We start from the raw sequence: 23,517 nt of genomic DNA, 5'->3' as shown, positions 1-23,517 counted from the left end.
CGAACTTAAGAAAACTTCAAAGAAAATTATCACTCGGAGCGTTTTTTAATTTTTAATGTCATTTTTGTCACAAGAAATTAATGGTTTCTGTTCAAATACCAATGGTGGATGTATTTTTGAACTTTTATTAAGTTAAGGTTATTTTTGAAATATTTTGAAAGTTCAGGGGTATTTTTTAAACAAAATTTTAACGATTTCCATCCAAAGCTAACAGTAAGGGTATTTTTGAACTCTTTCTGAAAGTTTAAGAGTATTTTTTAAACTTTGAAACTTCATGGACATTTTTGACACGAAGTGTAAAGTTCAAAAGCATTTTTTATAATTTAACCTACATATATTTGAGGGAGAGAGAGTTAGAACTTCTATATCAAGGGAGAGAGAGTTATAGCTAAGCTTTCTAACCGTTTAGAACATAAGAGAAATTGAAGTTTTCTCGATGTTTATATATGTTTCTAAAAGAACACTTGATAGCATAACATAGAAATTTAAAGGTGAAAGTAAAATTTTTCAAAAATAAAATGGTCATCAAACAAGTTTAAACTTTCAATTTTTATGTATACTAAATCGGTAAATTTTAGCTCAAGATTGAAAATTTAGGAATACAAAATATCTAACAAAACTAGCTCACTCACAGATTGCTTTTACTAATCTTTGTAAAGATTAGTTCTAATATTCTTACACAATAAGATAACCTCTTTGAAGAACAGAAGTCTCCATGCCCTTACAATCTTTTACAATCATTTGTGAAAATGAATTTATTTTTCTAAAAAGGAACTCAATAATATGGCCTATTTAAGTAAAACTTTGAAGGGTTGACTCACAATACAAAAACAAATTTAACCTCAACTATCACTTAGAATTTATATTCAGATTGCAAAATCTATAACAGAAATGAATAGAATGTATTAACATTATTGCTAACCATATTGCAGAGTTCATGGGGACAGCTAGAAAGCTAATGAAAGGACCCTTATGTTCCTTTCTCTATATTTCCATGAATACAAAGCAGAAAAATTCATCTGAGATACAAACACCTGAAAGGGAAAAAAAAATCAAATGCAAGGAAGAACAGTTCAAGCAGAATATAAGTATATTATGTCCTATTGTTAGCTATGTACATCCAAGAACAGTTCAAGCAGGTGCAATGGAAACCTTATCAATCTCGACTAAATACTCTAAAGTTGCAAATGGAGGAATTTGAACCCCAGTTCCTAAATCAGCACCCTTCTCTCCAAATCCCAAACTGGAAGGAATTACAACTCTCCTCTTACCACCTGATTTCATGGATCTCAACACATATTCCAAACCTTCACACATTCCTTTGCTGTAAGGTCTTGACCCCATCACCAGAGCCAGTGGCTTACTTTCCTTTTCATATGTATCTACAAATACTTCATCACTCCCCTGTACTTTTCCCTTGAGATCAATCACAACCAAGTCCCCGGACCTCGGTACTGCACCGCCGCCAACTCGCAGCTCGTAATACCTGTTTTGCATCAACAAAAGATCTTGTAGAACTTGAACATCAACATAGTGAGAAAAAGGCTAAGTTAATATGCTAGATATGCACCTTATGCCATTGGGTAGCACCACTTCCTCTTCCTTTTCAACGTATCTGCAGAATGCAATGCTTGGTTATGGAAGCATCTTGTTCATGGTAAAACAAGTCATATTTTTAAAAAATGGGTTCATGTTCTATTGTTCTTAATTCAATTTTTTTAATAAAAGCCACTCTGATGTTCAAAATTTCTGTTGGGAAATATAACAAACACCTAGGCAGCATGCTTTTATTCACAACAGTTCACAAAAGGAGGCCACTGGCTTCTGATGCTAATAAATTATTACGTGCTCAGAATGAGAATAGCATGAAAATCATTGAAAAGGGAATTGGATCGAGGACCTTGTATTTGCTTCTTCTTGAGAGACTTCGAGGCGGGTTTTGATCTGTTCGGAGACTACACCAACGGCGAGAAAAGCAACCCACGCAAGGCCAGCGCCGAGCCCGAATCGTCTTGTCAAAGTTGAAGCAATCCAATCCGTAGACTCGACATTGGTGGTAGGCCTCTGTTGCTCCACCTTTGATGGGGCTGGTTTTAGTTGCTCCGATGAAGAAGTGCTCAGAGATGGAGATGGGGACGGCGGAGTTTGCGGCGGTTGGGAAGGTGGAGTTGAAGGTGAAGGGGTTTGTGAGGAAGCTAAGTGATAAGTTCTGGTAAGTGGGTGAGAGAGAAATGCAGTTGATCCGAAAAGAGAAGCCATGATCACAAGCTACTAGCAGATAGAAAGAAGCTGCAGAAGCCAACAGCAAGTTACAATAACAATCATAATCGACAAACTAAGAATAATTGGATGATCGTCCTTGTCCCTACCTTATCCCTTTATTCTGATATCCATTTTTACTACTTCTCTCCCTTTCTTGTGGACTTACAGAAATCAGAGATGAAACAAAACAAATTTGTAAATTGTGAAGTTTTAGTCTGTAGATTTGTGGTTTATAAATATTACAACATGATGTAAAACGAATTTCTTAAGCAAAATGTATATAAAATGAATTCACACCGTTATCAAGTTTAACAAATTGGTACAACAAATGTGTGGATGGTAAAGATTTGAACCCCGACTTTAAGAAAAGTTGTATATGCCAAAGTGGAAATTTTAAATATATAAGCTGTTAACAAAATGCTTTGTTTCTCCATTCCCATTTATCATCTTCTGTTCAAACAATCCGCCTTCAACTGTAATAATGTACCCAACCCAGAAGTAAAGATATCAATTACAACATTTTCAACTTATCTTTTGATTCATTCTTTTTTTTACAACAAATACACACCCAAACAATGGGCATCTCTAATGACATTGAGAAACCAGAAAATTGGAAAAGAATTACAGTCTCAAATTGAGCAAAGCTTTTGCTCTTCATTCTCAAGAAATCTCTCTTTCTCAGGCTTGTTCAGTACAATCAATAACCTTGCTACCCTCCTTTAATGGCAACTAGACAAGGTTCTCAACTCGGTTGTGTCCGTATACTTGTTTCCCTAGCCTGATGGGTCTTCAGCAACTTGCGATATTCGAGCCCGGTCACGACCACTACCTGTAGGAACATTCGGTCTTGGTACTTGAGAACTCGACATTGGCTTCTGCAGCGGCTTTAGTGCAGCCATAATCTCGGCAAATGAAGGTCTTAATCTTGGATCTCTACAAATGAATCAGATATCAGGTACTCATGTGTTACTGCACTGTGAATGCATCTAGCTTATATTTTCACACAGAGTGCAAATTTAACCAAAAGAACACATAAAAAGGTAGGTTAACTTTGAGATTTCTGGTTCCTTTTTCTTTTTGTTTGATAAGATACCAAAAGTATAAGCAATCACATATGAACTTTATGTTCTGGGAGCTGTTAAGCTGTAACAATGGTTGATCCAAAATAATGTCTAATACCTCAGCAAACCCTTCCAAATGTGCCTCATCAGATCCTGATAGCACTAGAATGCAATAAACTAACAAGAACAAATGTGATCTCATGAGTAAAAGATTTCATTGAAGAGTCACAGATAGAGTTAACAGGATCTAGTCAGCTATACCATTAAGAAGCATGAAACTTAAGCTGATAAGATAACCAAGTATACATTCTCTCCAAACTAATTCCGATCCCTACAAAATACTGCTCCAACCGAAAACCTTCCTGCCACTCCAACTAACTACAATGGGTTGCACACTCCAAACACTTCTGTTAAAGGCTAAGCATTCCCCTTTTCACTCTCTCACAACAGACTTCAACTATTGGAGGCTTATCACTATCATGTTGGGGAAAAAATTGAAAGATGAGTTCTATGTTAATAGAAACCCTTTTGACATTCCAAATGAGCCAACCAAAGATAAACACTGAAGTACAACTCTCATAAAGTTGCAAAAAGAAATTGAATCAATCAAGCTATGTATGCAAAATTTATTGTTGCTGCAAAGTGGCGTCGGTTTCATAATGGTCGTATGCACCAGAGATTGAAATGACTAAAACAAACTTAATCTTACACCCATATGTGAAAGCTTAAAATTGGAATGAGATATAACAAGAGCCACTTTGTAGCAACATTTTAATACTTACGTTTGCCAGCATTTCCTAATAATGTCAGCAATGGCAGGATCCAAATTGTCTGGGATGTCAAGACGGCGATGCTGAAAGCCAACAGCTCCAACAACTTGCATTGGGTTCATTCCTCCCCATGGTTGTTGCATTGTAGACAGCTCCCATAGTATGACTCCATAACTATAAACGTCACACCTGTACATTATGTATAGCCAAAATGATTAAGAATAACCATCGAAGTAGATTTCTTTTCATGTGGAACAAATGTCATAATCTTTAATAGAAGCTCAAAAACGACATGAAAAAAATCTTACTTTTCATCTGAAGGTTCATTTCTCAGCACTTCTGGAGCCATCCACTCAGCCTGAAGAATGATAACATGAAAATTAGATCTTATTAAGACATCTCTTTCACATGGTTTTAAACTTGTAATCAGAATTCCCTAGAGTTCTTTTCCTTTATAAGAAACTTCAATGAGTATATCACGAAAGAAATTTGCAACTTGCAGGAGGAAAGATTCGTCCCATAGACCAACCAATGAAAGTAGGGAAAGGAAAAAAAGGGATTTCTAATTGATGTAAATAATAATGGAGAGTTTCAATTAAATTAAAGGTTAAACTACTTTAAATATATATATATATATATATAAAGATAGATAGATAGATAGATTTAGTATAACAATGGTCATTATTTCTGCATCAAATTAATATTTAGGTCGAAATATACTTATTCTTTTTAAAAGAAATGAATTCTATTAGAACTTTCAGGAAAATCGCCTCTTGAGCTTGAAAAATCCTTGCATATGAAAATGAGTCGTAAAACTTCTTCTAATTCACTAGTATCCAACAGCCGCTTGAAAAATACTTGCATATGAAAACCAGTCAATAAAACGTCTCCAAATTTATCAGTATCCAACAGCCAATAATGTACAATTCTCAACCAAAAAAGGATAATCCATGTGATTTTTCTTTAGATGGCGATCATTAAAGGAAGATCGAAAGTTTGCATTAAGAGGAATAACAAAGTAAACAAATTACTAAATTACTTACAGTTCCAGCTGTTGACCTTGAAGAAAGAAATGTGCTATGCTTCATTTTTGATAAACCAAAATCACATACCTGAACGACAAATAATATTGTTAACAGTGGACTGATTATACCAGAAGTTTTTATCTTCATAAAAATACGAGCAATGAAACAAGAGTGCCACCTTCACAACCCAATTTTTATCAACAAGTAGATTTGGGGACTTCAAATCACGATGTACAACAACAGGCGTGCAATTGTGCAAATAATTCATTCCCCGAGCCTGAAAATTATGTCAATCATTTGAATGAAAGATGACAATTAAACAAAGTCCCTGATTTATTTGGTCTCAGAATGAAACAGGAAATGACTATATAAACAAAGCCATACTGCATCAAGTGCCATCCTCAATCGCTTTCGTTCATCTAATTGATTGTTGGGACGGTGAATTAACCTGTACAAGCTACCTCTGCAGCCAAAATACCATTGGATACGTCAGATTCAGCAGGCCTCTAACCTTCACTCAACTAAGATGATATTTGGTTTTATATTTTAAAACCTGATAGTATAGTCATCTAAGCTTTAGAAAATAGTTCCAAATGGTCCTAGTCTCTTTACAGCATTATTAGTTAGTTAAATAGAAATATAATGTGGTAGTTTCATATGATGGGGAGATGACATACCTGGGAAGAAATTCTGTAACAATTGAAAGGTGGGGAGCACGTGTCACAGCTCCCATGAAGAGAACAACATTTGGATGCCGAAGCCTTTTCATAATTCGAACCTTTCAGTAAAAATCACAGCATAAGATACTGAAAATTATAACGATTCCGAACTATTTAATAATAATAATTACAAAGAAGGCAGGCCTGAAAACTTGATGAAAACAAAGTGGAACAAAACAGACCACTTGCGGATCTTGATCATTGAAAACTGAAAAGGAAACTTAGGAGATGTAATGATTACGGATGACCAAATACCATGAGGATGCCCTTTGATAAGAAACCAGTAACCATCAGAATCTTAAAGCAATGAGGCCACCATGTCTAATTGAAATCGATCAACGCTTTTGGAATTTAAAATGATAAAGGAATCTTCCTCCACCAGTAAAGACAATACCCCCTAATTCATTCTCTATTCTCTCCCCTCCTTTCCTCTTAATCCTTGACGGAAATCACATTGGGATGATCAACCTGGCCTATCAGCACTCAAAGTCAGTCCTTTCCTGATTACTAGTCACCATCAACCAACATTATGCAAGCGATCATCCAATCTTTCCTCCAGAAGACCATCTTTTAACTGAAAGAAGCTGAGTCATCCATCTACTCATATCACAGCAAACCATTCAACCCAACCAGCAGCAAGGAAAAGTTACTGGAGTTGTAGGGATTGATGTAGCAGTGAATACTCTAAATGGGTGGAAACACAAACATATTGTTTAAATTTGCAAATTGTTCAATTAAAGCCACGTGCAACTCAATGCAGGGAACTAAAATGTTGAAATTCAACAAGGCTAAATAAGCTTGGTTCTAAAAGTCCCAACTCAACCAGCACATTTGCAAGTTTGCTATTGTTTATTCTTGTTGCCAAAGACTCTCCTAGATGATGGACTCTCTCTTCAATGGACTCTGACCCAGCCCTAACTTTTCGACCTAGCCCTAACCATCCTCATCGCCAGTCACACTCTTCATCGTTTTGTGAGCTAGCTCTATTCGCCGACTTCAATCGTGTTAAATTTGTGTATTATTGAATAAAATCAGAGTAATTCAGAGTACATAACCAATCTTCTACGAGGTAAATAAATAGACATCAATAAACCAATAAAGGAAAATACATAAATGGAAAATACCAAAAGGGAAATAATAATGAAAAATAAAATAATTAAGAATAAACCCTAATTTCTTTTTAACACCCTCCCTCAAACTCAAGGTGGTAGATTGGCGAACAACTTGAGTTTGCAAAGATAACTTTCGAAACAAATCAGGAAATCTGGGAAGGAAATAGAAACCCACGAAGAACGAAAACACAAAGTAGGCTGGAAACATAGACCCACAAAAAACGGAAACAAAGATCTTCATAGAGAGATTGATAACAAAACCTAAAAAGAACTTCTGGGTTGAAAACAAAGATCCCCATAGAGCAATCTACAACAAAACCCTCGAACAACTTATTTGAAAACAGAACATAAATCCACAAATGCAGATCTGAAAAGATGAACCAAAGCAATCAAACAAACTAACTGAACTAAACCAAACTAGGCTGAACCAATTTCATTTGAACCAAGCGTCTAAAAGTAATCAGACTGAGTAACTGAATCGGACCAGACCGAGTTGGATGAACCAAACAAAACCATGAGTGAACCAAACTGGAAATAGTGAACCAAACTAATTAAATTGAACCAAACCGGTCGACTGAAATTAAACCAGCCTTACTGGCTGAACCAAAGAGGATTTTTTGTTGAAACCCTCAAACCACGATGGAATCAATTAGTTCACGATGGACAGACAACGTGAAACTGAAAGATTTTAAAGATTGGATGAAACCCACGGCGAGCAATGCGAACCTGAGGTGGAAGAGCGGATCTGCTGTCAGATCTGTAGCAGGGGTGATCAGCGGGCGGTGGTTGGCGCACGGATCTGAGTGGAGCAGAGCTGTGACAAGATGGATTTGCGGCACGGAAGATACCCACGAACAAATACAATCTGATACACAAACAAGGTTGGATGGTCTTTCGGGAAATGGTAAATGATTTCCTCCCAACTATTGAGAACGAGTTGCTTTTGGAGTTTGAATCTCTTCATTAATCAAAAGTGTCAGAAATTCTCAAGATAAGGTTTCTTCTTTCTGGGTGAAGAAAGACAATGATGTTGTTGATCTGAATTTTCAGTCACTTTTTGCAGATTCTAGATTCTTAGCTCATGATTCTTGGAAGGATATTCAAATCTCCTTAGAAGCCTATTTTCAATCCAAGATTTTACACAATCCATTCAAGCCTCAAAGAAGATTGTCGAAAAACAGCTTGTAACCCTAGGGGTATTTTAGTAATTATATGTACCCTAGGGCTTCCCACTAGTCTATTTATTTGGCATATTCTCTTGTACTTTGTGCATCCGAATTAATAATAAAAATCAGTCTCTATCGTGGTTTTTCTCCCTGTACTAGGGTTTCCACGTAACTGTATTGTTATTCTCTTCCCTACTCTTTTATTTTTAACATGGTATCAGAGCGAGGCGATGAAACCCTAGCCGCAATTGGTGAGTCCCTGTCGACGACCAATTCCGAGATGGCTGTCACAATTAAGGAAGCTGTCCAACAGTACCTAGAGGCTGCCTTACCGCGTCTTCTTCAACAAATGAGCACTGGACCGACAGCCCAATCCATCGACGGACAGATCGGGTCGCGCCTAGCCATGGAGGATCGCACCCAGCCCAGAACCATCGACAGCACTCCGATTGCGCATGGAAAGAAACCTATCGACGGTGGCATCCAGACCCACTTCAGATCTGTCGAAATCCCGAGTGCCGATGACCATCGGAGTCCGATCGAAGCCCCTACCATTCTTTCCGATCAAGGGCAGCGGACTGATCCGTCGGGTGCAAACAAAAATCGACGTCCATTCAAAGCCCAGCCAGCCACACAGCAGACCCATTTCGCGGTGAACTCTCGGGTGCTCAGCTACTCGATGGATCCATCGGGTGCTCGGGCGCAGCAGACCAATCGTGGCTTCGGGTTTGACCAGCAGTCGCCGGTGGATCAACCTGCCAAGTCCAACTGCAGTGGCGTGGGTCCCGTTCTTTTTCCGGCAAGTTCTCCGACAGCCGCAAGTAAGGTTTTTCCTGGAGAGATTCAGAAAAGATTTGTTTTTCTTCAGCAAAACTCGCGAATTTTGGTACGATTCTTGGCACGAACTCACCAAGTGCTCAACCAAAGCCATCCAATCTTCAGTTGTACTCTGAAAACCGGTAAATTCTTTCCCTATTTTACCCACTACAAATATCCTGCCTGGGTTTCCCTCAGCAGACAATACGACCAGCCTGAGTACGATTGGAATCAGTACCATCGCCCAGTCAAGCAATATACAGTCTTTTTGTCTTATTAGTGTTAATGGTAAAAAACCTTGGATTGTTGACTCAAGGGCGACAGATCATCTTACTGGTACCTCTGATCAATTTCTTTCATATTATCCAAGTGCTGATAACGAACGAATTAGGATTGCAGATGGGTCATTCGCACCTGTTGCAGGAAAAGGGCATTTATCTCCGTTTAAGGGTTTGGTTTTGCGGGATGTTTTATATGTTCCTAAAATTTCATATAATTTGTTACCCATCAATAAGATTACAAGAGATATGAATTGTCAGGCAGTATTTTCACCCAACTCTGTTTTATTTCAGGATCTAAGCTCGGGGATGACGATTGGCACTGCCCGGCACGATAGGGGACTCTACTTCCTGACTGATGATACTTCCTCTAGGAATGATTATAGGACTAGCCTTGTCTCCTTAAATTTTTCTAACTCTGAGAATGATTTTCTATTATGGCATTACTGCTTAGGACATCCAAACTTTCAATACATGAAATACTTATTTCCGCATTTATTTCACAATATTAATATGTCTTCTTTAAAATGTGAAGTGTGTATTCGTGCCAAACAGAGTCGTGTCTCCTTCCACTCCCAGCCCTAAAAACCATCCAAACCCTTCACCTTAGTCCACAGTGATGTTTGGGATCCCTCACCAACCACGACCTCCACAAGGAAACATTGGTTTGTCACTTTTATAGATGACCACACTCGACTTACTTGGGTTTTTCTTCTCACTGATAAGTCCGAGGTGTTATCTGTATTCCAGTAATTTTATGCCACTATGGAAACCCAATTTAATGTCAGGATTGGTATTTTGAGAAGTGACGATGGGCGGGAATTCTTTAACACTTCCTTCCAGGAGTTCCTTGCATCCAAAGGGATTATCCACCAGAGTTCGTGTGCCTACACTCCCCAGCAAAATGGGGTAGCAGAAAGAAAAAATCGTCATTTGGTGGAAGTTGCCAGGTCCTTAATGCTATCCATATCACTCCCGTCTTACCTATAGGGTGATGTCATCCTTACTGCTACTCACTTAATCAACCGAATGCCTTCCCGAGTCCTTAATTTTCAAAACCCATTAGACTGTTTGAAAGAGTCCTATCCTACTACTCGTTTAGTCTCCGATGTACCACTTCAAGTTTTTGGCTATGTTGCCTTTGTTCACTCCCATGGTCCAAACCGCACGAAATTTACCCCCCGTACTCAAAAATGCGTCTTTGTTGGGTATCCACTCCATCAGCATGGGTATAAATGTTACCAACCATCCTCTCGCAAATATTTTGTTTCCATGGATATCACCTTCCTTGAGGATCGGCCCTTCTTCCCTGTTAGCCATCTTCAAGGGAGACCTCTAGTGAAGAGATTAACTGGCCCACATATACAGTTCCCTTGGAGTCATCTCCTATTCCCGAACATGTCGGTCCTATCCTCCCTACCAATCAAGTCTTATGGATAACATACTATAGGAAGAATCTCAGGAAGGAAGCAGCGTCACCTGTTGCATCTCCGGCTCCGGTCCATGAGTCAAACCCAACATCAGGTATGTGTATTCCTGAAAGTAATGAGATTGATACTTGTACTGAGACTAACAAGTGCAGAGAGGAAAAAAGAGGAAAAGGTGTTGACAGCACCACTATAGCAGATGGGAAGATGATAGTGAATGACGATTCAGACACGGCTCTAGAAAATGTGAGTGATACTAGAGATAATGGTGAAAAAGTAGTGATTTCTGAAGATGAAACCCAGGCAGAGGAGACTAGTGATCACAGTGGAAATTTTGACAGTCTGAAGGAGTATGATGCTTCTCTTGATCTTCCAATAGCCCTGAGGAAAGGTATTCGGTCATGTACAAGGTACCCTATGCATAGTTACATAACATACAGTAACCTGTCATCTGAATTTAGAGCCTTTACCACTAGTTTAGATACAGGGGTGATATTGAGTAACATACAGGAAGCAATGGGAACTGAAGTTTGGAAGGCTACTGTTATGGAGGAGATGAGGGCTCTGGAGAAAAATGGAACGTGGGACCAGGTGATCCTACCTAAAGGGAACAAGACAGTTGGATGCAAATGGATTTTCACTATAAAGTACAAATCAAATGGAACTGTTGATCGGTACAAGGCCAGGTTAGTTGCCAAAGGGTTTACTCAAACCTTTAGGGTAGATTACTCCGAGACATTCTCTCCCGTAGCTAAACTCAATACTATCCGAGTATTGCTATCAGTTGCAGTTAACAGAGATTGGCCTCTGCATCAATTGGATGTAAAGAATGTCTTTCTCCATGGAGAACTTGAGGAGGAAGTCTACATGAATCCTCCTCCCGGATTTGAAGATCAATTCAAACAGCGAATCTACCAGCTGAGAAAGTCGCTATATGGGTTGAAATAGTCTCTGAGAGCCTGGTTTGACAGATTTGACACCTTTGTCAAAGGACAAGGGTATACCCAAGGGCACTCAGATCACACAATTTTTACAAAGAAGTCAACTTCAAGATAGGTAGCAGTTCTCATTGTGTACGTTGACGATATTGTGCTCTCCGGTGATGATGATGATGAAATTGTGAAACTCAAACCAAAGATGGCCAAAGAATTTGAAATTAAAGACCTTGGGAAGTTAAGATACTTTCTCGGAATAGAAGTAGCCCAGTCAAGGGATGGAATTTCAGTGTCCCAACGAAAATACACGGTTGATCTCCTAACGGAAACAGGAATGATTGGGTGCAAACCTACTGACACACTGGTTGAATATAATTCAAAGCTTAGCAATACTAGTAACAGTGTCCCCGTCAATAAAGAAAGGTATCAGCGGTTAGTTGGGAAATTGATATACTTATCTCATACGAGACCCGATATTTCATATGCAGTGAGTACCGTCAGTCAATTTATGCAGGCCCCTTGTGAGGAACACATGACAGCTGTTGAACGCATCCTACGGTATCTGAAAAGTACACTAGGTAAGGGGTTAATGTTCAAGAGGTCTGATAAACGTTGCATTCAAGCCTACACTGATTCTGATTGGGCAGGGCCTGTTGTTGATAGAAAATCAACATCTGGGTATTGCACATTTGTTTGGGGTAATCTGGTGACCTGGAGGAGCAAGAAACAAGGAGTTGTAGCCAGAAGTAGTGCGGAAGCTGAGTATCAGACCATGAGTTTAAGGATATGTGAAGAAATCTGGTTGATGAAAGTGTTGTCAGATCTTCATCAAGACAATGGGCTCCCAATGAAACTGTTCTGTGATAATAAGGCAGCAATAAGTATTGCAAATAATCATGTTCAGCATGACAGAACAAAACACGTTGAGATCGACCGACACTTCATCAAAGAGAGACTTGACAACGGAAGTATATGCATTCCTTATGTTCCCTTAAATCAGCAAATTGCAGATGTGCTCACAAAAGGGTTACTGAGACAAAGCTTTGATTACTGTATCAGCAAGTTGGGCCTTATTGATATTTACGCTCCAACTTGAGGGGAGTGTTGAAAAACAGCTTGTAACCCTAGGGGTATTTTAGTAATTATATGTATCCTAGGGCTTCCCACTAGTCTATTTATTTGGCCTATTGTCTTGTACTTTGTGTATCAAAATTAATAATAAAAATCAGTCTCTATCGTGGTTTTTCTCCCTGTACTAGGGTTTCCACGTAACTGTGTTGTTATTCTCTTCCCTACTCTTTTATTTTTAACAATGATAAAGCATTATTGAAACTGAATGATGAATTTTTCAATTTGGGTTTCGATATTAAGTGGAGGCAAGTTGGGAATTTTCATCGGAAAATTGAAAATTGGTCTTAAGAAGAGCATTCTCATCCGAAGCAAATTAAACATGGTGGATGGATTTCTTTGAAGAAGCTTCCTTTGTCATACTGGAAAAGATCATGCTTTGAAGCAATTGACCAACATTTTGGAGGCTTGGTTCGCATTCCTGCCAATACACTCAATTTTTTTCCAGCTGAAGTTGAGATTTTTTATGCAAAATTTGGAAAGTTTTCACTTCGCTTGATATACCTTCATTAGATCCCCCAAATATCAAGGTGATTTATCTACTTTTCATTTTTCAAATCCTGTGGATTTAAAAAGGATAAATCAAATCATGATAGATGAAGGATTCGATTTGCTATATGATAATCATTTTAAAGATGATGCCTGTTTATCTCCTAATTCTGCAATTCAGCACAATGATCCATTGATAAATCTTGAAGATGTGAATTTTTTACAACCTATTTAATTGAATTTCAATGATTCAATTGCTACTATTAATGAGTATGTTGCATTCAACGAGGTTGTTGATAATTTGTCAGCCAAGTAGCTGTTGTCAGATGAGCAGTCTCAATCTATAATTCTAGATATCCCTCGAGCTCCCATGGATTTTCGTAAGGTGGAACCATATCCTCTTATTTGTTCACATAAGACAATTCCATCTTCAGTTCACAAAACCTCAAATTTTAATGCTGATGTTTTGGAAGAATCTTGTGTAAGATTGATGATGTCTTCAAATCAGAAAATATTGCCATAAAACAATGAGTCACAGCACTAGGCACTTTGTTCCTCTCAGTCCTTTAGTTAGTCAGTTATTTCTCCTTCCAGATCTAACATTAACTTAATTAAAGATGTTATTAACTCATCTCCTATGGAATCTATTCCTTCTACATGTATTCATGCTTTTGATTCCGAAAGAGATTTTAAAACTAGTATGAATAGTGTGGAGCCTGAAGCGTTTTTGGAAGAAAGAGTGTTTGAAGATTATTATCTCGTGGACTCATTTGTTGATCTTCTGATGATTTATTAAGGATGATATCCAAGATAATGTGTAAGTGGCTTCTCAACCATTATCGTCAGTTATTAAACCTTCCTTAGGTTCTTCAAAGTTTTTATCTTTAATTAAGGCTTATGGAATACAACTCAAAGAAATTCACCCTTTATCACCTATCGTAAAGATCTAAGGAGTAGGGGCAGTTTGATCATCAATCACATTAGAGATTGTAGGAGCACTCATAATCAGCTACAAAGCATTTGCCAGCATAAACATGCAAGGTGCCCATGAAACTGAATTAACTCTACTGGATCATTAGAGGACATCAGTTGCAAATGTCCTAAGTAAGAGTTTCACGAGGTAGTACCTCACTTTTGAATTCTTCAAGAGATTCGCCAGAAATGTCCTGGTCTAGAAACCTCTTCACAGCTACCTCCTACACAAACAGATGGTGGTTATAAGGTCTACACCCTTAGGACATGATAATAATTAACAAAAAACGGAATACATTAGCAGACTCCTCCAAACAGATGAGATCAATAATGTTTAATTTAGACTAAACAAATAGGGGAAAGATGGTGAATGCAGACATTATCATCAACCAGGTTGAATTTCACAGTATGTATAAAAGAACTCACAGTTCCATGCCAATCTCCACGATAGACCTCCCCATATGATCCTGCAGCACAAAGAACACACATATGAATCTAAATTTTACTTGTAGCTGTAAAAAACCTGGATTAAGTTTGTACGTGATCAAATTTTAGTAAAGTCTTTTCTTTTTTATGAGAAACGTTAAATTTTAAAAAAGTTCAATAGAGCATCACAATGCATGGATTAGCAGTAAGTACCAAGTCCAATACGCTCTCCCAAGGAAATTTCTTCCCATGGGATCTCGCATTCTGCAACGTCATCAAGGGTAATGTCGGATTTTGTGCTTTCGTTACCAGCCGATCTATCTGATATTCGTTCACCCTCTGAATTTTCTCCACAAGCATCATGCTCCCTATCTCCACTTCCACGCAGCTCATAAAGAGAAGCATCAGCCTCCACCTGCTCATATTGCTTGTTGACTGCTGCAGTTGTTGCAACCACTGCAGCAGCGGTGGCAGTGGCAGCAGCTGCTACAGGAATTTCAAGATTTGCATCGTTACTCTTTGCTGCAGCTACCACCATTGATGATGCAACAACAGCTGCGGCAGCTGCTGCTGCTGCGGCAACGGGTACATTTCTCCCATACTTCACTGGAGTTACCTCGAATGGTAAGGCTATAGGTTGTCCGGCTGCTTCTCTTGAATCAAGGTTGAATTCCAGAGGTTTAAGGTGCAGTTGTTGGCCATGGGTAGGGCTGGCTCTAGAATGCGGTCTAGGCTGAGGCAAGGGAGGCAAAAAGTTAGCTGGACGAGGATCATTCTTATTCACACTTTCACAAAGACCAGGCACCTTTCTACTTTGATCCTTGTCTTCAGTTGGTGACTTAGACTCAACAATAACATCTATTTGGTCAGGGTATGCCTCAGTAAACAAGTTTGGAGGAGCAACTACACCACTTTCAAGCAACACGTCATGAAGCTTCTGAGCCAACCGTGGATTCTCTTTGGCAGCATCAATCATGTATTGTGAAACATCCTTTACTTTCATTCTACGCACTGCAGGTGAACTAACACCCTCAGTCCAAGAAGGTGATCTAATGTGCATGCCAGGATAGTTTGGTTTGCTAGAAAAATCACGTGATGGCCCCTTGTCGATATTGGGAGAATCGAATTCCTTTGTGGCACTGAGATTCCGGGACTTCGGTTTCCTATCTGATATCCCAAAATCTGAATTTCCTTCTAATGAACTGCCAACCCCACTGCTTGAGGATGCTGCCTGAGAGGAATCAACATCTCTAGAAAGTGGACTGGCCGAAAAAGGGGATTCATCATACTCTACATGCGATCCAGCAACATCAGCTGGAATAAGTGCACCAGGATCTGCCATTAAATCCACAATGTACTCCCTGGAACTCAAAGGATCAAAATTTCAATACACGATCTTTGACTTTGCATTCCCAAATAAATAAGACAATTATTTGAATTCTTCAATCTCTGTTTTCAATATGATTCCCACCTCAATAACTAGAGAAATCAAGCAATTAATTAACAATGATTTAAATGCACAGGCATATACCTCTGCTAGATGTGTGCATTTGGTTATTAATTCCACTAGTCAAATGATATGGCTCGTGCAATAGTACAACCTCATGAGAATGAGAGACAAAAAGGAAAACATGTTTTTGAATGATGACACACAATAATTTAAAATAAAGTTTTTCGAGAAGACCAATGCTCACAGACACTTTTGCAAAAGGCAACGTATAATAGCAGCTACCTTCCATCATCAATTTTTACGAAGTTCATCGCCACCTCATCGGAACCTGTGTACTGTGGTCCTTTCACCAACCTACAAGGAATACCCGCGCCATCTGCCAAAAACTAGATAAACATATAAATACAAGTCAGCAAAAGCAATCCCCAAGGGTAAGACAGATCTTCAATAGCAAAAGTTCAAAACAATCCGATTGGCACATGAAAGGGAAAAGTACAAGAAAAGGAGGCAGATCAATACTATTAACCAGACATTTGATGCACAAATGATAATAATAAATAAAAAATAAGGGGTATGTACCTTGAATAACAATGCACGATGACGGGCCAACCCTACAGTAAGGGAGCCAAGAGGCAAAACCATACTGCCAAGGGTTGCTTTCAAGCTGTAACTAAGATTTCTCCATTTTCTCAACATCTTTTCAGGATCACCCACTGGTCCCCCCATATGATCTGAAACTAAAACAGCAAGCTTCCGCACCAAATAACTATTTACAGAAATTGGAGATTCCGACCCCATCTTGATAGCCATCTCCAATGCCGTCTGTTCAAGTTTCAATAAGTTAGCATCAGCAGCTTTATTTATCAGAACTGCTTCCCAAGTGACACTGTCAGACATTGGTGCTCCTTGCAGATCAACTAGGGAAGGCATTCTTTCTGAAGTGGACTCGGTGAAGATTCCATATAGGTCATAGAAGCCATCCAAGATCTTGTCATCATAGCTAAGAGAATTGTAATTCTGTGAAGCACGCATAAATCTACGATATGAGATGGGTTAGAAAGGAATAAATGTAAAACAAAGAAGAGACGCACAATAAATGTATGTTATTAAGTACAACATCAAACACCAACAATTATAGTTTTTGCTACAACCAAAAGGAGGTAGGAAAAAATAACGAAATGTGCCAAAATAAATTTACATTTGAAAGAGACAAATAAGGTGAAAATGACTGACCATATTATATTTAAAAGATAAACAATAATAATAAAAAAGTCATCAAAGGTTAAAACAATTAGATGATACAATTTTGAAGAGAACAAGGGGGAGAATTTGACCCCTACAAGCACTAACTCACTAAGGTTTGAGAGAATCAGAATAAACAACCTCAAACGAAATTGTGATTTTATTTTTTATTCCATCTAGTTAATGTTGTTCATTAGACACTTGATTAGCCTATCTTTGGCTGTCTACCTTTTGTTTGTCACTTCTAAATTATGTATAGGGGAAAAATACCTTTTTGGTCCCTACGTTTTGGGTTTAATTTCCATTTAGCCCCTAAGTTTCAAAATGTTACATATTTAGTCCTTAAGTTTTGAGTTTTGTTTTAATTTAGTCCTAGGTTTCATAATACTACAATTTTACCTTTGACATTTGAATTTTGCTTCAATTTGGTCCCTATGTCTCGAGGTTTACACTTTTAACCTCAATTTTTTATTAAATACTCACTTTCCGTCTTTTGGAGTTAATTGATGTTAATAAATTCAAATTGTTAAAAGAATTATAATTAATTAAGTTGTACTATTTTTATCACTTTTAAAATTAAATTTAAAACTTCACTTCCAATTATTTTTAGGGAGATTTCCAAAAATAGAAAAATAAGGAAAACTATTTACACAAAATAGTAATATTTTAATATTTTTTTATAGAGGTTGACAAAGGCTAATACAAGTCTATCAGTATCTAGCAGTGATAAAAATTAATAGAAGTCCATCACTGATAGATGCTGATAGAAGTCTATCAATGTCTATCGGAGTTTCTTTTTACTATTTCTATAAATAGTTTGACATTTTTTCTATCTATGAAAATTTATCTTATTTTTAATTGATCAATAGAAATTGACGTCAATGATTGAAAGTAAGTATTTAATGAAAAATTGAGATTAAAAATGTAAAATCTTGAAATTCATTGACCAAATTGAAATAAAATTTAAATCTCAAGGGTAAAATTGTAACATTTTGAAACTTAGGAGCTAAATTGAAACAAAACTCAAAGATTAAGGACTAAATGTGTAACATTTTAAAACCTAGGGACCAAATAGAAACTAGAGCCAAAACCTATGGACCAAAAAGGTATTATTCCCTATGTATAGTTCAAAGTTGTTACTAACTGACTTGGCTCAAATATTTCATCTAAAACAATCTATCTTCCAACTCAATCCCCTTCTTTATAGGTAATGTTGAAATCTCCCAGCTTATAAGGTGATTGATTTTCCCTTGTTTTTTAACATCCCAAAGGAAATCCCTCATTTTTCTTCTACAGTGAGAGCCCTTTTCTTCAGATGAAACATAGGCATGTAGTAGATCAAGCTCCCTAATAGAAAATGATTTCTCCACATATCTAATCCTCTCGAGATTCTTGTTTCAGTTGATCTCCAGATGGCAACATTTCTAGAATACACCCGATGACATCTTCATTGAGAGATAATTATAATACGCGGATATGCCCCAATAAAGCTGCAAAAGACCTGATAGTCCATTTCAAAGTTAATTTCACATACGAATAACTTCTACTAATTAATGTTAACCCTCAGGCCAACTCAAACACGTCTAGCACATTTAACATGTTCTTCATTGCTTAGGTCATTGTCAAAAGATAGGATCAACTGGATCTTTTCCCTTCAAATCTAGAAATTGTTCAACAATCGTCTATGCCCCTTGATTAATCATGTTACAAACTGCATTTCCTGCTAAAACAAGTAGGAAAGAAGATGATGAATCTCCTTGAGGCCACCACTTAATAAGTATCCATTTAAACCCTTCACATTCAAACCCTTTTCCTTTCTGTAAAAACTCCCAATCCACCATATCATAAGCCTTTTCAAGAGTTATCTTGAATAGCCAGCCACATTTTTTAAGTATTCTTTTTCCCACAATTTCATGAGCAACAACACTGAATCCACCAACTATTATCCTCCAATCAATGTGTTTCATGCAGAAGAGGCCATGGAAGTAATGACCGTCTTCAACCTTTCCACCAAAACAAACCTGATACAATGGAAGTTGTTGAGTCGAATTGCTTTTTCCTTCTTTTATATATAACATACGAAGGATTTTTTTTATTTTCTCTCTTTCAAGATGACCTTAATATCCTATTGGGAAATAATCCAGAATTTATGAGGAGCCCTCCAGTAAAACCATCCAACCTAGGTGCTTTTGAACTTCCTTTTTCATTTACTGTTGCAGCCACCTTCATTCTCATCAAAGGGTCAAACACGGATCAACAAAGATCAACTCCCACTCTGTCCCTTCCAGATACATATCTCCATCCAGTTTTTTTACTGTACAGTTTGACAAAAAGAATTCAATACCTCCAGAATTTGTACCATAAAGCCACAAATTCTGCCTCAATGATGTAGTTTATCTTCTTTTTAGCTTCCAAAAAAAAAAAAAAAAATACAAATACTGAATTTCCACCCCTTCCTTGAGCCAAGTTAATTGTTATCTGCACTTCCTCACCTTTTTCAAAGTGATCTCCAATTACTCTTTTTAAGCATATCCTCTATTTTCTATCTTCTACTGACAATGGCCAATGTCCTTTGATGCATCAAAAGTCTAGCATAACATTCAACCCTATCCCTGATTTCTTGGACACTGCCAAAGATCGTTGCACTCTACAGTTTGAATCCACAGTTTGAATTCAAATTCAGAACTCTTCTGGTTGTTCTTCAATAGTTATACTTACACAACTTTATCTCTCAACACTTCCTCCCAAACCAATAAAGGAAACATGACCATCCTATGTAAAGATATATTAGTACAAGTGGTACTCAATAAAAAACGTTATTAAAAAAAATATCAGGGTGTAAATAGAATAAAACATGTGAAGTGTGAGCTGTCAAGTACTTGCTAACATAGTACGATGTTTTGCCTTGGCAATCAGTGTCCACTAAATTCTATGTGGCAAGTAAGTTTTTTCTTTCAGGTGAAAAACAGAATTCATGGAGCAAATGAAATTACATGAAGAGAAGAAAGAACTCTCACAAAATTTAATCAAATTACAGGGGAAAAAAGCTCTCCCAATTAATGATCATAGGATGGGGTCAAAAGCAAAGATAAATAAATTTTTAAAAAATAATAATAAGGAAATTACTTCAACATGATGACATTGTACGTGAATATAGTACAATATCAAGGTTATTCTAAAGAAATATAGATCGAAACAGCAAAGGAAAAAGAAGGAATAAAACTTCATGTATAGCAACAGATACGGGTCAAAGGAAAGACGGTATTTACACATACAACCACAGGATAACTTTAATGATCATTTGCTTTTAATGTCAACCACAATGTTCCTCTGATATACAGAGCATTCGTGCATCTTGGACGAATCAAACAAACAAACAATTTGTTAAATCACCGATTAATCCAAACGTTTAAGTTGATAGGTGAAGGTATATTTAGTATTATATCAACACTTTAACACTCCCTTTCACTTGTGGGCTTGAAAATTTGTAGAAGACCCAGCAAGTGGAAATCAATATTAATTGGGGAGGAAATAGCATTGCAGGAGTTTGAATATAAGACCTCATGCTCTGATACCATATTAAATCACCAATTGAACAAAAAACTTAAGCTGATGGGTGAAGGTAAATTTAATATTGTATCGACACTTTAACATAATTATTATGAATGAACGGATAATATAACTTTAACCATATAAAATACAGGAAGTTTTAACTGAACAGCTTGAGGACAATTGCAGACAACAGCCACATGGATGAAGATGAAACATCCATCACATTCCATCCAATGGTTCTAAGCAGCCAGATTTCCAATCTTCTAAGCCATTAATTTTGAGCATCCCAATTAGCAACCATAAAACTTATATTTAATATGGTTTTATGGCAGAGCGAGAATTATAAAATTCACGTCAATCATAGAAATTGGACCAATGCATTAGTAATATGATATTTATGTAATAAGTATTATCACACAAGAACAGAATGTAAGAGTCAACCACATTAAATTAGCTCGTGAGCAGAGCAGACTTACCCAATATCTGAAGGCAATAACTTCAGCTGGAGTGTTATCAGGATCACATGACCCCAAACTAATCTGCTTCACAGCCTCAATCTGAGCTGCCTCAGGATCTTCTCTGGCACTCATTTCCAAAGCAAGCTGTATCTGATACTCTTCCTCTATATCAGGATCCCTCGAGTTACTCGACCCTGAATCATGCCTAGATGTATCCATTGCAGCATCTCTGCTAGATACTGAATCTGATGGCTCCATTAACTCGCCTGCAGTAGGATTCGAAGATGATGGAGGACTGGGGCTACGCCTATTTGTAACAGAGTTCAACCAACCGGATATCCCTGAGAAGGGTTTGTGCTCCGAATTGAAATGGGTCGTCCGGGAGCGAGATGGCAGCTTATCAGACGATGAAACCTCCATTAATTTACTGCTCCTCGATGAAGTAGACCCTTCAGCTGTATCGTCCGACTGACCACTGGACATGATGTGGAACTTCTTAAGGAGGTTCTTCATATTAGCTTCACCAAGTCAAAGAGTCGAACGCTAAAGTAAAAATCCGGCCATAAGCCTCTCCATTGTCTTAAAATTAGCATCAAACTTCAATCCCTGGGTCACCACTAAAAGTCGTTGAAAGTTCAAATCATTAACGAAAACCCCCCTTTTGCGTAAAACCCAGAGTTAAACCATCACGTCAAACCCAGAAGCCATAAACAATTTCAAACGCTTCTATGTCAAGAACCAAGAATTATCGACTAACCCAGATGCTTATATTGAACGACAACTCCTTGCTTTTGATTATTAACAAACAAGAACACTCCAAACTTGAATTGAAAACAGAAAACAGATGCTAAATCTCAAAGAACATACACATAAACACCAGCAGCGATAACGAAATCGAAGTCTTCAATTGTATTACCACTTGATAACGCAATCGGAATGTGAGTAACGAATGAAAACCCAGAAAGATAGATCTTAATTCAGACTCAAAAGGGTGTGTAGTTCATTGAAAAGTGGGAAGAAAGGTTGAATAAAGGGGCAGGTGAACGCAGGCTAAGACACCGGAAGCAAGCAAGTGGGTTAGAGTAGGACCTTTTAAGAGTGACCCACTTGAGTTTGAGCGAAGGGGAAGGATTTCGCGGTCCCAGAGGGAGGAAAAAAAAGGCTCTCAACTGTTGGGAAACACAACCCAATTGAAGGGAAAAAAGAAAAAGTTCGTGGCACCCAGCAAAATCCCTTCGACTATATCTTTCTATCTCTTCTTGGAATCCAAAATTCCAAGTGTGACGGTCTGAGTTGGAAAATTATGGTGGACTGCACATAAATGGAATATAAAAATGAACAAGTTGGAGAACAAGTCTGCTGAATTCTACTTTTTACTATTTCAAGCAAAAGGGATATCATCCCTTCAAATTTTTCTTTCAACCTTCTATGATCAAAACTGTTTTAACAGGCAACTCTAAAATCAGTTTCACACCATGGAATGATCAAAAAGAAAGCCACTGGCTGTACCTACCAGGCTTAGCCAACACCAAAAACTTTTATCCATTTTCCTTATTTAAACTGTGATTTGACCTTTATTCTCTTTTGCCAAATTCATTCTACTCATTGACCCTTTGTGCCAGGATTTACAAACAGATATTTACAAGTCGGATATCTAATTGTTGGGTCTCAAAAAAGGTTAGATTTTTTTGGTAAATGGTAAGGAAATTTCCTATCTTTTATCATCAAAAGGCTCCTTAATTAATTTTATGCACGTGGATGAAATTGGGTAGTGTAACTAATGAGCTCAAAATAGAATATTTTGGTGCCAAAAACAATTTACTGACTCCTCTTTGTGCCATGATTAAGAAACAAATCTTACTAGTTGAGTTTCATGTTTTAAAAGCCATAAAAAGTTGGGTTTCAATTCCATGTGAATATTTAATTGTGGGTCTCAATAAAGTTTTTTATGTATATAATTTATGCTAAAAAAAAGTGAAATCAGGTCTTCATCTCCCAATAGGGAAGAAAACTCTCCAAACTAGTCATTTATTTGAAAAATACTTCTACTATTTTAAAAGTTATATTATTTCTCTTCATCTTCTGTAAACGTCTCAAAAGTACATTTAAAATAAAAATCCATTAAAATGTTGAATAGAAATTATGACTAAAATGCTAAAATAAACATAGTTCAACCTATATAGTATTCGTACTATCGACCTCGAAGTTAGAAATTTGATTCCCCTACCC

At 37.4% G+C, this 23,517-nt stretch overlaps 2 protein-coding genes across 4 annotated transcripts; both read right to left on the bottom strand.

Moving 5' to 3' along the window:
* Nucleotides 1-956: 956 nt before the first annotated feature.
* Nucleotides 957-2,676, bottom strand: LOC120082895 (FKBP-like peptidyl-prolyl cis-trans isomerase family protein). 2 transcript variants are annotated; one of them, XM_090316586.1, is made up of 4 exons: nucleotides 2,370-2,676; nucleotides 1,901-2,289; nucleotides 1,571-1,615; nucleotides 957-1,486 (listed from the first exon to the last, which is right to left on the bottom strand). In XM_090316586.1, exons 2-4 carry the CDS (start codon nucleotides 2,257-2,259, stop codon nucleotides 1,132-1,134), a joined length of 759 nt encoding a protein of 252 aa, XP_090172712.1. In that variant the 5' UTR covers nucleotides 2,260-2,289; nucleotides 2,370-2,676; the 3' UTR covers nucleotides 957-1,131. The 2 variants fall into 2 exon arrangements, with proteins under 2 accessions (XP_090172712.1, XP_038894219.1); XM_039038291.2 differs by lacking the exon at nucleotides 2,370-2,676 and having other exon boundaries at nucleotides 1,901-2,338.
* On the bottom strand, nucleotides 2,672-22,851 carry LOC120082894 (putative serine/threonine-protein kinase SIS8). Of its 2 annotated transcripts, none has more exons than XM_039038289.2 (13): nucleotides 21,307-22,851; nucleotides 16,616-17,053; nucleotides 16,319-16,422; nucleotides 14,800-15,947; nucleotides 14,587-14,627; nucleotides 14,316-14,384; nucleotides 5,796-5,896; nucleotides 5,503-5,581; nucleotides 5,297-5,395; nucleotides 5,137-5,205; nucleotides 4,402-4,451; nucleotides 4,106-4,282; nucleotides 2,672-3,195 (listed from the first exon to the last, which is right to left on the bottom strand). In XM_039038289.2, the coding sequence occupies exons 1-13, from the start codon at nucleotides 21,799-21,801 to the stop codon at nucleotides 3,036-3,038; spliced, it is 3,030 nt and encodes a 1,009-aa protein (XP_038894217.1). In that variant the 5' UTR covers nucleotides 21,802-22,851; the 3' UTR covers nucleotides 2,672-3,035. The 2 variants fall into 2 exon arrangements, with proteins under 2 accessions (XP_038894217.1, XP_038894218.1); XM_039038290.2 differs by having other exon boundaries at nucleotides 16,616-17,072; nucleotides 21,307-22,564.
* Nucleotides 22,852-23,517: the final 666 nt, after the last annotated feature.

The sequence above is a fragment of the Benincasa hispida genome, chromosome 8 (genome assembly GCF_027475165.1).
Source record: "Benincasa hispida cultivar pf3 chromosome 8, pf3_genome.v1.1, whole genome shotgun sequence".
NCBI lineage: Eukaryota > Viridiplantae > Streptophyta > Magnoliopsida > Cucurbitales > Cucurbitaceae > Benincasa > Benincasa hispida.
This window is presented reverse-complemented; position numbering and strand designations above follow the sequence as displayed.

Bases quoted from the DNA above. Each gene is read 5' to 3' on its own strand.
- LOC120082895 (XM_090316586.1), bottom strand. From the start codon at position 2,259: ATGGCTTCTCTTTTCGGATCAACTGCATTTCTCTCTCACCCACTTACC. The intron at 1,616-1,900 runs GTCCTCGATCCA...TGCATTCTGCAG, and splicing joins CAAGAAGAAGCAAATACAAG to ATACGTTGAAAAGGAAGAGG. The intron at 1,487-1,570 runs GTGCATATCTAG...GATGCAAAACAG, and splicing joins GTGCTACCCAATGGCATAAG to GTATTACGAGCTGCGAGTTG.
- LOC120082894 (XM_039038289.2), bottom strand. From the start codon at position 21,801: ATGAAGAACCTCCTTAAGAAGTTCCACATCATGTCCAGTGGTCAGTCG. The intron at 16,423-16,615 runs GTACATACCCCT...ATGTTTATCTAG, and splicing joins ATCGTGCATTGTTATTCAAG to TTTTTGGCAGATGGCGCGGG. The intron at 5,897-14,315 runs GTACTACCTCGT...TTTTACTGAAAG, and splicing joins TTGAAGAATTCAAAAGTGAG to GTTCGAATTATGAAAAGGCT.